Source organism: Acytostelium subglobosum (assembly GCF_000787575.1).
Source record: "Acytostelium subglobosum LB1 DNA, scaffold: scaffold3, whole genome shotgun sequence".
Classification (NCBI taxonomy): Eukaryota; Evosea; class Eumycetozoa; order Acytosteliales; family Acytosteliaceae; genus Acytostelium; species Acytostelium subglobosum.
The window spans coordinates 1,216,614-1,231,409 of NW_012236529.1; the positions used below are offsets into that span (position 1 = coordinate 1,216,614).

The 14,796-nt window shown below is 44.6% G+C and overlaps 5 protein-coding genes across 5 annotated transcripts; 3 read left to right on the forward strand and 2 right to left on the reverse strand.

The window, feature by feature from the left end:
• Nucleotides 1-619: 619 nt before the first annotated feature.
• SAMD00019534_019800 (hypothetical protein) lies at nt 620-3,417 on the reverse strand (the record flags this gene model as incomplete). The annotated part of the gene is made up of 3 exons (XM_012902571.1): nt 620-934; nt 1,003-3,013; nt 3,083-3,417. The coding sequence occupies 3 exons, from the start codon at nt 3,415-3,417 to the stop codon at nt 620-622; spliced, it is 2,661 nt and encodes an 886-aa protein (XP_012758025.1).
• Nucleotides 3,418-3,520: 103 nt separating this feature from the next.
• SAMD00019534_019810 (hypothetical protein) lies at nt 3,521-5,202 on the reverse strand (the record flags this gene model as incomplete). Its single annotated transcript, XM_012902572.1, has 3 exons — nt 3,521-3,622; nt 3,690-4,731; nt 5,165-5,202. The coding sequence occupies 3 exons, from the start codon at nt 5,200-5,202 to the stop codon at nt 3,521-3,523; spliced, it is 1,182 nt and encodes a 393-aa protein (XP_012758026.1).
• Nucleotides 5,203-5,639: 437 nt separating this feature from the next.
• On the forward strand, nt 5,640-7,410 carry SAMD00019534_019820 (hypothetical protein; the record flags this gene model as incomplete). Its single annotated transcript, XM_012902573.1, has 3 exons — nt 5,640-5,968; nt 6,184-6,333; nt 6,402-7,410. 3 exons carry the CDS (start codon nt 5,640-5,642, stop codon nt 7,408-7,410), a joined length of 1,488 nt encoding a protein of 495 aa, XP_012758027.1.
• A 1,832-nt stretch (nt 7,411-9,242) lies between these two features.
• On the forward strand, nt 9,243-10,589 carry SAMD00019534_019830 (hypothetical protein; the record flags this gene model as incomplete). Its single annotated transcript, XM_012902574.1, has 3 exons — nt 9,243-9,487; nt 9,557-9,783; nt 9,850-10,589. The coding sequence occupies 3 exons, from the start codon at nt 9,243-9,245 to the stop codon at nt 10,587-10,589; spliced, it is 1,212 nt and encodes a 403-aa protein (XP_012758028.1).
• A 1,254-nt stretch (nt 10,590-11,843) lies between these two features.
• SAMD00019534_019840 (hypothetical protein) lies at nt 11,844-14,598 on the forward strand (the record flags this gene model as incomplete). The annotated part of the gene is made up of 3 exons (XM_012902575.1): nt 11,844-12,446; nt 12,516-12,770; nt 12,844-14,598. The coding sequence occupies 3 exons, from the start codon at nt 11,844-11,846 to the stop codon at nt 14,596-14,598; spliced, it is 2,613 nt and encodes an 870-aa protein (XP_012758029.1).
• Nucleotides 14,599-14,796: the final 198 nt, after the last annotated feature.

Sequence of the window (14,796 nt, forward strand, 5' to 3'; positions counted from 1 at the left end):
ATACGGTATGAATTAGCCATCAATGATGATTTTTGAGAGAATTCTTAATTGAGTGCTTACCATTCTTTTGCGTGACCAAGCTTATACTCATCATTTCTAGAGTATCGGTCTAGGGACTCATGCTTCTCCTCCTTGGACAACTCTCTTTTTCCTCTTGAATCTCCACATGCTTGATTACTATCCATATTGATACTATTATTATTATTATTATTATTATTGTTATTATTTAAGTTTGGTTTACTATTGATTGCCATTTAGATCAGAATAAATTATATATAGTATGTTAACAAAGTATTATTATTATAATTATATTTGAGTTGTAGATTGATAATGCAATGTCTAATATAATAAAGTATGCCTTGCTTGGTCATTGAGTCAGTACATTATCTATTGGATTATTATTTATTATTAGATTGGTGAGTCACCATCTTATAAACTCATTAAGGTGAGTTACCAATGACCCAATCAGCTCCACTCGCTCACACTTGCAAGTTCAAATTCACTGCACTCACTCACTCAATCAATCAATAAATCAATAAACACACAAGCAACGTTGATATTGTCGGTGAAGGGAAGGAACACTACGAATAGTAATAGTGATTGTTTATGGCTGCTATTACTAAGTTTGTTCGGTTGTCGTTGTCGTGGTCGTTGACGTGGATGTGGAGGGTTGAGCGGAAGTAGTGGCAGGAGTAGGAGTAGGTGTAGGTGGTGCAGCCACCTTTTTATGTCGAGTGCCATTGCCGTTGCCACTACCACTGCCACTGCCAGAGGTGGGAGCTTGTAAATACCTCTGTATTGCTTCAATCACCAATGCACTGCTGGCAGGCTTGGGCAAGAAGTCATCCATGCCCACGTTCAAACACTTCTGTCTGTCCTCATTATTAGCTGTCAATGCAATAATGATCAAATGAGGTGACTTCTTCAAAGGAGGCTATGTTTACATATAGTGTCAGTGTATCTTGATTGATTGATTGAGTGATTGTTTGATTGATTACTTACAGGATTGATCTTGCCTACACTCTCCAACTCACGTATTGCCTTGGTCGCTTGGAAGCCATCCATGAGGGGCATCTGACAATCCATGAGTATGACATCAAAGTCATACTTTTGTACTGCATCCACAGCCTCCAATCCATTGGCCGCCAGTTTGTAACTGTATCCACCCATGTTGAGGAACTTGCTAAACACCTTCACATTGATTGGATTGTCTTCGACAAGTAGTATCAATCCTGGTTTGGGCTGTGGTGATGGGGCCGCTGGCTTGGGAGCGGCCACAGGTGCAGGAGCAACAGCGGCAGCGGCAGTGGACACATGTCTACTCACTGCTGGTACGGGAGGAGGGACTGCTGATGCTGCCACCGGGGCCACAACGGACGAGGCCAATGATGGTTGTTGCTGCTCATTAATGCTACCACTCCTGCTCCTACTGCTACTGGCTGGTACAACATTGATTGACGATGAGGATAGAGCAGCTCCTACCTCTGTGGGCATCTCCCTGCTGACCTTCTTGTCCACGACCTCCTTGTCGTAAGGCCATGCAGTGGAGACGGCTGGCATCTCACCATAGTCCTCGTCTGCAATGGTTGGTAAAGTGGCCTGTAGTGAGGTTGATAGCAGCTCCTTGGAACGGGCAAACTCGCGTGCAGATGTTGGAATGAACAAGGACAAGGCATCTGAGGAAAGTGACATTGGTCGCGGGATCATGAGTGAGTGGCGAGGCGATGGCGACTGATTGCGTGAGTAGATGTACGGTGAGAAGGTTGGCGAGCCATCGACGCTCTCGGACTTCTCGCTGATGTGTGTGAAGACCGGGCTCTGCAGAGGACGGCAGACATTGCCCACATCATAGAGATGCGTGCGAACATTGAGCCACTCATGGAAGAAGTCGAAGCTGTTATTCTCGACCTGGTACAGACACTTGACAATGTCTGTGAACTTGCAAGGCTTCTGGATGACGTACTCGTAGGTGTCGTCCTTGTTGGGCGTGGCGTCCACAGTGAGCTGCACCCAGTGCACCTCCTGCTGCTGCGCCGTGGCGATCGTTCGCGCCCGATTGATCATGTTGCATCGATCGCCAACAATAATAATGTACACTTGGTTGGACTTGGCCTGCGACTCTAGGAACTCGCCCAGCTCCGCCGAGCTGGCAAAGTCCTTGCACGAGATGGACATGAGGGCAAAGTAATGGACGATGGACTTGCGCACCCATTCGTTCCTCTCGACGACGATGCTCACCACACTTGATCGCTTGCCAAACTTGCGCTCGCCGACCAGTGGCGTGGTGTGGCCGGCCAGGTCCTCGCCAAGATAGATGGCACCACCCATACGCTTGAACGTGAAGTTTGGTTTGGACACGCAGCTGGCCAGCTTGAGAGTGAACGCGAATGTAGTGCCTGTGCCAAACTCGCTCGAGACACTGACCTCGCCGTCCATCATGTTGCACAGACGTTTGGATATGCTCAGGCCGAGACCTGTGCCTTGGTAGCGACGTGAGTTGCTGTTGTCAATCTGTGAGAATGGAGTGAAGAGCAATGGGATGTGATCGTTCTTGATGCCAATGCCAGAGTCCTCCACCTCGAACCTGAGCATGTACTCGTGCGTGTCTTCGTTCTCTCGCTCGAGGTCGACTCGTATCTTGATCTGACCAATGTCAGTGAACTTGATGGCGTTGGACAAGAGATTGAGTAGGATCTGGCGCACTCTTGTGGCATCGCCATGATACAGCACTGGCACATTGCCATCGATGAACAGCACCAGGTCGAGATGCTTGGCTGCAGCGCTCTTGGACACCATGCTCAATGAGTCCTCGAGCAACTTGAGCAAACTAAAGTCCTTCAAGATAAGCTCCATCTTGCCGGCCTCCATCTTGCTATAGTCTAGAATGTCAACGACCAAGCTAAACAAGTAGTCCGACGATAACTTGATCGCATCAAGGAACTCCTTTTGATTGGAGTCAATCTGTGTCCTCTCAAGGATCTCGCATGATGCCATGATGCCATTGATTGGAGTCCTGATGAATGAGTGAGTGAGTGAGTATGTGGTTGATTGGATGATTGATTGATCGGCAATGATCACTTACTTTAGCTCGTGACTGATCGTCGTGAGGAAGACTACCTTGGCCTCATTGGCGGCCTCGGCCTTACGCAGTGCTACATCGGCTTCGATCAAGTTCTTGCGTCCAGTGATGTCGATGATTGAGAACACGTCAACGGGCTTGCCAGCATAGGTTGCCTTGTTGGTACGCACCTCCACATCGAATGCCCGACCACCCGAGTCAATGGCCTCGGTCTCAATGACGGGCGGCAGAGACTCATCGTCCATGCAATCCTGGAACACGTCCTCCATCTCTGGCAGGAATTCCCAGATGCCGCTCTGCACCGGGTAGATGATGTCCTGCACCTTGGTCTGGAACATTGACTCGAATGCTGGGTTGGCATCAGTGATATAGCCACCCTTGTGAACGACCAATGCTTCATTGCTAATATTGAACAAACTCTGTATCCTCGCTTCCTTGCGCTCAATCTCGCGTAGATCTATTGCCGTCAAGACCGAGTAGAACAGCAACAAATATCAATGTTATAAATATGCTTCTAAGTTGTTCGCCAATCGAGTCGTAGTTCTATGTGATCAAGCATGCGTTAGTTGGGGCGATGGTGAGGGCATGGTCGGGCATGAGTAAGACTTACATAATCTATATTCCTTGCATTATAGTTGTGCGATACACCAATGAAGATGACCAGGCCAATGTATGAGAATGATATGAATAGGAGGACGAGGATACAGTAGAGTATTCGAGGGAATAGGACTGCTGCAATGATCATCACAAGTATGTCCCATGAGAACATGAATGAGCCATCGATACTGATGTGCTTATACTTTGTTAGGGCCACGATGATCGCCGTGATATTGGTGGCCACACACGTAAATAGCAGCAGGAAGCTGATGCCAAAGTAGTAGGGCGTGGTCTTGTTAAGCACGTAGCAGCCGGCCAGCACCAATGCGCCCGGTACAAAGATGAACCATATCTTGGTCGTGAAGATGGCCGCCAGGATCATGACGATGGTCATGAGAATGGAGATGAGCGAGAGGAGCTTGACACGTCGCTTGATCACCTTGGACGGGTAGGTGATGCCGGCACGCGGTGAGATGATCATCTTGAGCACCATCCATGGGTAGTGGAAGATGGTCTGCAGTATGTTCAATGTGCGCTCCGAGAAGAATACACTGCTGTCTTGAAGGTAGTAGCTTGATGTGAGCTTGGGCTTCTTGACGCCCGAACCTGAGAGACTGGAGCTCATGCCTGAGCCCTGCATCGGTCTGTTCTTTGGTGGCTTCCGATAGTGTGATTGATTCTTGCCCGAGGGCGTCAGATTGATTGGGCTAAAGGGCGTGGCTACGGCCGACCTGTTCAACTTTCTTGACGGCATGGCAGAGTTGACGACGGTCGGCTTCAGAGCCACTTCTGATTCGCTGCTGGAGACATCTCTCGACGAGTCCAGTTTGGAAGTACCATTGTCCTTGTTCTTGGTCTTGTTGCCGCTAAAGAAGTTGGTGAACTGAGTAAAGTACTTTGAAGACCTATCAGCAGACTGTGTCGTCTTCTTCTTTCCCTTCCCCTTCTCTTTATCTTTACTATTATCTACATCATCTCTAATCTCTACACTCAGGTCCTCTCCATATTGTTGTGTCTGTGACTGTGATTGTGGCTGTGATTGAGACTGATCATCACTGTTTGATATGATTCGTTTTTGTTTAGGTATCGTTGGAGTATGAAAATTATATCTATGTGTATTTCCTGGAGCTGGAACTATTCCTCCAACTTGTTGTTCAGATCTTCGTATCGCATTATAATTATTATTAATATCTTCACTATCATTGATCTGTTGCCTATTATTTGATTCAGTATTCTGTATTTCCACTATACTATCTTGTTGTTGTGGAGCTGCAGTTGTTCTGGTACTCTGGCCAATTGGATGTTGTTGTTCATCCATCTTCTTGGCCATCTATCTATCTACTATCTATCTGTATTCTTTAGTATTTATTTATAACTATTATATTTATTGCCTCAGTTATTATCATATGTGATTGAATATTTATTATTAATAAATACAACTAAGTTATACACTAACATTCAATTATTCATTCATTCATTCATTAATACATTCCATAGTAGTATACTACAATGAAGAGAGAGTTCATTGCCAAAGGTTGGTCTACCACAGACTACAAAGCTCAGTCAAATCTTAGATAGTATTCGAGCTCGAACTACCAACCTAATTGTCTGGTCGGGGACATAAATACAACCCCCAACAACCTCATTGTTAACAATGTATCTATCTTAAAGAGTGTGTGTATGATAGTCTTCACCCACTTACCACTACCATTCATTCTACACCGTCAGTCATGATGGTATTGCCTTTTATAGAAAGTGGAAAGTGGTGTGTTGTCATTGTGTGGTATGTGTGGGTATTCAAGTACTTTCATGAATGAATGCTAAGTTGGATGAGGAGTGTCATTGCATTCTCAATTCAGCTGTTGCAGTGTCAGTTACATTCAATCAATCAATCAATCAAGTCGAATGTTACCTTTTATGTATATTCCATAAGATAATAGTTATATTTATAAATATAAGCATAATGATCAACACGTTCATCAACAACCTCAATCAATCAAATCAGGTCAAAGACAAAGACGTTGATGATGTCAGCACAAGCACTAGCACCAGTACCAGCAACACGTCAATCAATAATATTGGAGGACCAAATGTAGTTGATGACAAGGACACGCACAAGGATACGATTGATCATCAACAACAACCTTATGTCGCCTATCAGGACAACTTGAAGCGTTGGCATAATAAGAAACGTGTTAGAACCTCAGAGTTGATGCACGTTGATAACATATATAGAGAGCATCCTCCAAACTTCAAGTTACTAGCTGACAAGTATCCAGAGTTTGGCAAGTTGTATGTATCGCCTCGTCGTCGGATGCATGAATGAATGAGTGACTAACCATGGTCCTTTGTGTGAGTAGTATACTGGATAGGAATGAGAGGATATACAATATTGATTGGACAAATGAAGAAGCTGTTAGAGCACTAACTGTGGCACTGATGGATAAGGACTTTGATATCAAGCTCACGTTACCAAACGATCATTTATGTCCAATGATCACATCAAGATTGAACTATCTACTTTGGTTGAATGATACTTTGATTGAACTTGGTATCCAACAACAAAGGAATGATAAGGACAAGAACAAGAATAAGGCCAAGGGTGAGAGAGATGCTCCTTCATCATCATCACTTCCACAAATACGCGCCCTTGACATGTATATGTGGCCACACATTATAATAACACATGCCAGAGACGTACTAACATACTTACCACTCATCACAGAGGTACTGGAGCATCATGTATATACCCTCTATTGGGAGTTCGACAACTTGGTTGGAGCTTCGTCGCTACGGAGGTCGACAAGGACTCGGTAGTGTGTGCCCGCAAGAATGTAGAGACCAACAAGTTGGAGCAAATGATCGAAGTACGACAAGTGAATGATGTCAACTCAATACTTGTCGGGGTGGTTGCCAGTGACAATGGCGAGACGTTCGATGTCTCAATGTGTAACCCACCATTCTTTGACAGCCTCGACCAGACCAAGCTGAACCCCAAGACCGTGTGCACGGGAAGTGACAGCGAGCTGGTCACAGAGGGTGGCGAGCTGGAGTTTGTCAAGAAGATGATCCAGGACAGTTTGTTCTTGCGCACACGCATCAGAGCCTACTCCACGCTGCTCGGACGCAAGAAGAACTTGAAGCTTGTCGTGAAGGATCTTCAAGCCAATAACATCAAGACCATAAGGACAACAGAGTTGACGCAGGGCAAGTGCAGTCGATGGGCTGTTCTGTGGACGTTGGAGAATGAGCAACTACTGCTCCAGAAGCGAGTGGATCAGTCGGCCAAGGTGGACAAACCGGTCACTCTGACGAGGAAGCAGAAGCGCGCTCTGGCGCGACCGGGTGTCAACGAGACATTCATCTCAAAACAATCGCTCAATGATCTGATGGCGCTCATGGGTGAATACGTGAAGCAATCGCTTGGAATCAATGTGGAGCAGATTGTTGACAACAACACACTTGTATGTACGGTGAACAACATTGACTGGATGAAAGCCACTGGTGCCAACACATTGGATGATGCTACAACTACTACGACTTTGGTCAACAACGACGTGTCCAACACATTGTCCAACTTCAAGTTCACATTGTCCTTGAACAACAACAATAAGGACCATTCATCATCGTTCACAATGGATGCCAAAGCAGACCTCCAACACTCCAACATAACACATCCAGAACATATCCGTCATTTATTCCTCAATATTCTATCATTCATCAGTTCAAAGTAATACTAATAATATCTTTATTTAATATTATTTTAATGGATTGATGGGATGGATGAATAATCACCAAATCCTGCTGACCTTGCTGTGAATCCTGTCAACAAAGTTAAGACCCTTGGGTTCATCGAGTGTATAATAAACATCAATCTCTGATTGATCGTCCATGTGAAGATCATGAAGTGAACATTTATCTTGCGAGTGACTGAGTTCTCTTCCATGATAACATAACTTATTGTTCAAATAAATAAATAATTAATTAATAATTTTGTAGTGATCAACTTTAATAAATATTCATACCTTTTGATGTCCCTCTGAACAACCAACAGTAGTTTGGATCCTTTCCCTTATATTCTTTAAAGTTGTATGATCAGGATCATTCAGTTGTAGATCATATTGATTATTTAAAGTATTAATTCTCATGTTTAATAAATAATATTGTAAGAATTTATTTATAATGTATTATTATTGTTATTAATATCATTCTATAAATACTTTTCGATTGCAYWTTTCAAATCGATATCACCTACCCGAATATGTAAATTCATATCTAAGACTGGAATTTCCAAAAAAAGAAATTATTTTTAGATCATGATTATAAATTAGTATTCGTTTTTAATAAATTAATTAACTAAATTAATTAGGAGTATTTCCCACTTAGGTAATATTTCTATAAATATTCCAACATCAATATTAATATATGTTTGTAAAGATAGATAAGGTTAACTGTGGAGTTCCTGTACCCTAGAGAAATCTGGAGCAATCCATTTGTCTGGCTGGATATTGTTGATCTGGTGGGATACCTCCAGGACCTGACGGTTGAAGATTTTGGGTGCCTCAAGGTTCCCATTGAACTCCTAGTCAAGAAGTATACATGGTCCAGATGGTGAAGAGGATGAACAACTGTCACAATATATATCTAGAATATGTCATCATATGTTTGTGATATAACTTGAGTTCCCAATAGTTTGGACACAATAATCATCGGGTGATACATATCATGAGTACTAGTTCATCAACCAATATACCATCCAAGGAGTTAAGTTTATCTATTTCCTTTTTGTTTTGTTTGTAATAATATTATTAATAAATATGGGTGAATGGACATGTCCAAAGTTATCCTGGTAAAGGATACAAATCAAATCACCACTAATACACCACATGACACAGGTTCACACACACTTTATGATTCGAGACGATGAACTCAATCTGGGTGTTCTCAATAAACAAAGAAAGTGTGAGTGGTGTCTGAAGCCTCATCAAAAGTCCAAATAAATACGAAAAAACACATTATGATGTGTGCTAGAGCGACAATGTGAGGTGTGTGAAAATGGGGCGAATGGATTGTTGGTGCGTACGCTTGTGGAACAAAGAACAACAACACAACTACAGTAGTTTGTTAGTTGCTTGTTAGTGAGATAGAGAGAGTTATTATTATTATTATTATCACTTACATTTATAAGATAGATAGATAGATAGAATCATCAATCAATCATTCATACCACAACTAATCAATCATTCATTCATCTTTACTTTCCCCACTTTGTACCAAGCACACGCTCTCCCTTAACACACACACACGCACACACACCGTTGCTTCCACACTTCCACATCTTCATTCCGCAACGCACTAACGACCAACAACTAACCCCACAACATAACTTGTGCGCGAGTCATCTTTGACATCAAACACAAACACAACTCAAACAAACAAATACATAATACTACATATATATATCTAATATTATTTATACATATATATATATATATATAATATAACAACAAACAAATTATAACATTATATTACTTCTTCTACATAAACTTAAATAATAATTAAAGAAATGTCAGAGGTAATGATTGATATCGAGCTATTGACATGCCCAATATGCTCTGATACATTTAGAGACGCATGCGACACTAGCTGTGGACATACCTTTTGTGAGTTCTGTCTCAACGCTTGTCTAGAGTCAAAGCCTGACGTGTGTCCAGTGTGTGCAAAGGACCCATCTCCTGTGCACCCTGCCTTCACCATCAGGTCAATCTGTGACATGATCGCACCTGTCACTCCAGAGGATAAAGATGATGAGTATGTATACAATACAATTGATTGATTGAATGATTGATTGATGAACTAACATATAGTATGTACATGTAGATCAACATTAGAGACAGAGAAGGAACAGGGTAATGCCAGTTATTACAAGAACAAGTTTGCCGATGCCATCGTACATTATAACAACGCGATTGATAAGGTCACCAACTCTTCCGATACAAAGAACTGTGTCCTGTTTAACAATCGTGCTCAATGCTATATACATCTACGTCAGTACAAGAGAGCACTAATGGATTGTGATGAGGCCATCAGATTGAGTAACACCAATGGTATGTTATATTATTATTATTATGTTTGATTGATTGATCACGTACTAATACACATTCAATCCACAGTCAAGGCATACATGAGAAAGGGATTGTGTCTGAGGCAGTTGGGACAATTTGTCGAGAGTAGAACTGCTTATATGAAGGCTATGGAGTTGGACACACAGCAACAGTGGACACAACATATTCAGGAGGGACTGGCAGGTCTCCCAGTGTTTAAGGCTAGCACCACATCGACAACATCATCTCAACAACAACATCATCAGCCACAGCAGCAACAACATCACCAACAGCAATATAATACGCTGCCACATCAGCGTCCAAACAGCTCCTATCCAGGCCAGCCACAGACGCAGCAACAGATGTACTTCCAGCAATTCCAACAGCAGCAACAGCAGCAGTTCAATGGTGGCAACAACAACAACAACCACCAGTATCCGTCGTTCAATCAGAATGCCGCGCGCTACACCGCGCCCACAGGCTACCCCGGTCAGTTTGTTCGCAACAGCACAGGATACAACACCTATCATCCACAACAGTCTCGCAACTCACAGCCTCCACAACAACCACCAACGACAACAACCTCCACCTCTTCATCGACATCATCCAATGTAAATAATGCTGCACCATCCAACAACAGACCACCATCATCAACATCCACCACCTCAACCTCCACGGCCTCATCGTCGGCTTCATCGATTCCCGCACCATCCGCTCCACCCGTCTCAACATCACCGTCGTCTGCTCCCATCTCCTCCTCGCCAACCAACTCTGCACAGGCTGAAAAGAAGAACTGTAAATCACAATAGACTATCATCATAGTTGTTAATGCCCAGCAAGCAATAACCAACAGCTATCTGGCTGGCTGTAGTAACATCAAAAAGGGGTCGACCTAGCTACAGCAATGTATCCAACTCATTCATTCATTCATTCATTCATCCACCTCACTCAATCAATCACTTCATTCAATCAAATCAATCAACTCAATCAATCAACTCATCCACTCCACACTCATTCACTCACGACCGTTCATCAGGCGGTCGGAAGATAGAACTAATTGGATGGATGGATGGTGGATGAATGGATAATCCGATTGGTGCATCATCAGCTTTGGCTTCCCAAAAACTCCCCAATAAAGAGAGTATCGTAGAGAGATAAGTTATAACTTAAGTAACAAGGATGGGTTGTTGTAGTTGTTGGAGGTCAACAATGGTCACGCGACCATCTAGGAGGTCTTGGAACCCACACGCGTAAGGGTGTTCCTTACTCTGGAACGTCGAAGACGATGACCATCCTGTTGTTTGTTTCTTCATTCAATCTGATCTATCCTTTAGCAAACGAGTGGACATACTTAGGTACGAGTCCATAACAGCAAAGTAAATTAATTAATTAATTGGATGATCAATTGATTGAATGTTACTAATATTGGATGTTAGAGATAGATAGATAGAACCTCACCAAGTTTGAATAGATTGATGATGTAGTAGACGGTCAACATACATACAATGGAGGGTATTTGTTTCATTGTTTGATTGATTGACATCATGATTGTATCTTTGCCTGTTTTCTCGTAATGGCCCAACAACAAAAACGAGAAGTGTGGAGCTGAATGATTGAGAGATGGAGGGACCCACGAGTCCTTGTTTTGGTGGACCATTACTCGCCCTAACCTCGTCATAAACAAACAACATCCACCATTCATTCATTCCTACAGAGGAAGTATCCGGATTCGCATTGTTGCCATAAGTGATGAATGTATTTTGTTTGTTCGTCTGCTGCAAAGAGTCCTCTCCAATCATCATCAACAAACCATCATCAATATTATTTCCTTTTATACATTAAGTTAACTTAATACAAAGATAGAGATAGATATATTGATATATCGGGTCAATCAATCAGTCAATCACACACTCAAACACACTTGTCCAACCAAGCCCTAGCCTCAGCCCAAGCCCCAGCCCAACCCCCAAGCCTCACTCCCGACCGACCAACAACCACACACACAAACACAAACACGAACACGCACAAGGACATACTTAGACATGGAGCCAAGACTAAGGAAGATGTCAACTTGCAGTAGCTTTGACAATCAGCTATCATTCATAAGTGATGATGATGAGGATGTGTTGTTCTTGGACGACGACTCATCTTCCACGACATCAGGTTCATTCACATCGATCAACAAGTTGACAATGTCCGACATCAACGCCATCCGTGATCGCGACCGACTGAACAGTCTCAGTATCGCCGCCAATGGTGTCGGCAGTGGCGTCAGTATCAATGGCCATGGTGGCAGCGTCAACTTGACCAGCCAAAGCAAGCTGGCCACGAGATACGCCGGTGGTGATACACTTGACAAGAGCACACCATGGTACGAGCAGCGCCAAGTGATTGCCTCGCTTCTACAGGCGAGAACTACAATGCGCCAGCTTTTGGAGACAAAGGGACATGAGTCACGTCTTCTGGAGGGCAGTCTATGCGTCTCGGAGATACAGGCAATGCTAAACAGTCAGCGCGAGGACCTCGAAACTGATTGGATCGCCGAGATCCAAGAGTTGAAGCGCAACATGGTCTCAGAGATCCGTCGCAACCACCTACTAGAGCGCGACCTCAACAGACTAGACAAGCGTATAGCTCTATTAATCAAACATAGGAATAACATAAAGGTATGGACATGGCCCTGGCCTTGGGCCCTGACCCCTGATCACTCACTCACACTCATTCAATCGATCTAGGATCTAATTGCACCAGAGGAGAAGAAAAAGACGAGGAAGAAGCATGATGTGGATGCTGGTAATATGGATCCCAAGCATATTGAGTCATATCAACATCTGTTCTACTTGTTGCAAACTGAGCCACATTACTTGGCCAAGCTTGTGACCCAAGTTCAGTCCGATCAAATGGATACCTTCCTCGACACAGTAATACTCTCACTCTTCGGTGATGCCTTCTCTCCACGTGAAGAATACCTTATACTCAGTCTATTCAGGGTATGTTTGAATGCCATCGACATGGTGGCCATCACATGTCCACTCACTCACTCATTCAATCAATCAATCATAGTTGGCGATCAGTCAAGAGATGTCTGGTGTCAAGGCTGCAGGCGACTTGATATCGGTTGACTCGGTGGTACCAAAGATGATCTTGACATATACACGAAGAAAGCAGGGACATGAGTACCTGTGCCAAACGATCGCCCCACTGCTGGAGCAGGCCGTGATCAATGCGCCAGACCTCAACCTCGAGTTGAACGCCGTACAGATATACCAGGGCATGATCAGTGAGCAGGAGATACAGACTGGCGCCAAGAGCAATATGAATCGTGGACTGCCAGAGGAGCAGATACTTGCGATGCGTGAGGTGCAGGACATCCTGGCGGCGCGCGTCCAGCAATGCACACGCATATGCGAGCAGTTCTTCCTGTGCATCATCCAGTCGCTCAACCGCATGCCATACGGTATGCGCTGGATCTGTAAGCAGATCCACGCCATGGCCAAGACCAACTTCCACTCGAGCGCTGACGAAGTGGCCAAGGTGATTGGCTACTTTGTATATTACCGCTTCATCAATCTGGCGATTGTCACGCCAGATATGTACGAGATCATCAAGAAGGAGTTGCCCAACAGCGCGCGCAAGAACCTGGTGACGATATCGCGTGTCCTGCTCAGCCTGTTCACGCTCAAGACCTTCAACAACCAGGGTGGTGACCGCTGGTTGCAGCCAGCCAATGCATGGATCACCTCGCACATGGACACTGTGCGCCGATACTTTGACGACCTGATACAGGTGACCGACCCGTCAGAGTACCTGCGGGTGGACAAGTACAACGAGCTGACACTCAAAATCAGTCCCGTGATCGTCGTGTCACTTAGCGAGATTGCCCAGACGCACAAGTTGCTGCTCGCGCATCTGCGTTCTCTCAAGACACGCGAGAAGGACGACCCGCTGGAGCTGATCCTCAAGGCACTGCCGGCGGTCCCGATCGATGTGCCCGAAGAGGCTGACCGCGACCTCCAGCTAATGCTAATCAATAGATTCAAGGAGCAGATGGAGCACGATATCACCGTGTCTGTGTCACCACTGGCCCAGACCAAGGAGCTGGTGCTCCAGGTGTTCCGCGCAATGCCCACGCAGGCCAAAGAGCGCGCAGACACCAAGGACGACTTTTTGGCCGTTCTCCAGACGGCCATCTCACATGGACAACAGACAGACAGCACACAGCTCGTAGCGGCCGCCGAGAAGATCAAGGACAATCTGAGAAAGATGGAGTCGGACGGCTCGCTGGGTGCCAACGGCGGCTACGAGGGCTTCCTGCGCACGATCGCATTGGAAGTGATCAATCGACAGGAGATCCGCGAGAACCAGCGCAAGGAGCGAATGAGACTGACCATCGCGTTGCGCGATCTCCGCAAGCATCAGAGTTACCTCAACGAGCAGATTCAGCAATACACATCGTATCTCAAGGACGTGCTGCTGCATTATACCTCGCACAACAAGGACGGCAGCAAGAAGAAGGCCAACAAGCCCGTGAAGATTTCATTCAAAGAGCTGTCCAAGAAGGGCATCATCGTGGAGTCGGACATCCCGCGCCTGTCACATGGCGCCACCAACTTCTACATCACAACAGACACACCTGGCATCTTTGACATTGAGGCCAAGATTGGCGTCACAGTGGTGGGCACCATACAGATCGAGTTGGACGACCTCCTTGAGAAGGCAACAGTCGGCATCCAAGTTCTCAAGCTGGACAGCATAGTACTGGATGTCAACATGACACTACATCTACTCAATAAGCATTTCCTGAAGAAGTTAAAGTGATCGTGATGCGATGTGATGTTAGTGTGGTCAACATTATCATCATCAATGCAAGCTGGCCTTGTAAGAGAAGTCTAGCAAGCTGTCAACTTTTATTATTTTTGATTGATTGATTGATTGATTAAATCAAATTTCCGCAATATACAAATAAACAAAGGAATAGCCTGTTGCTTTCCAAGGTTTGCCAAAGTAATCTCCAGA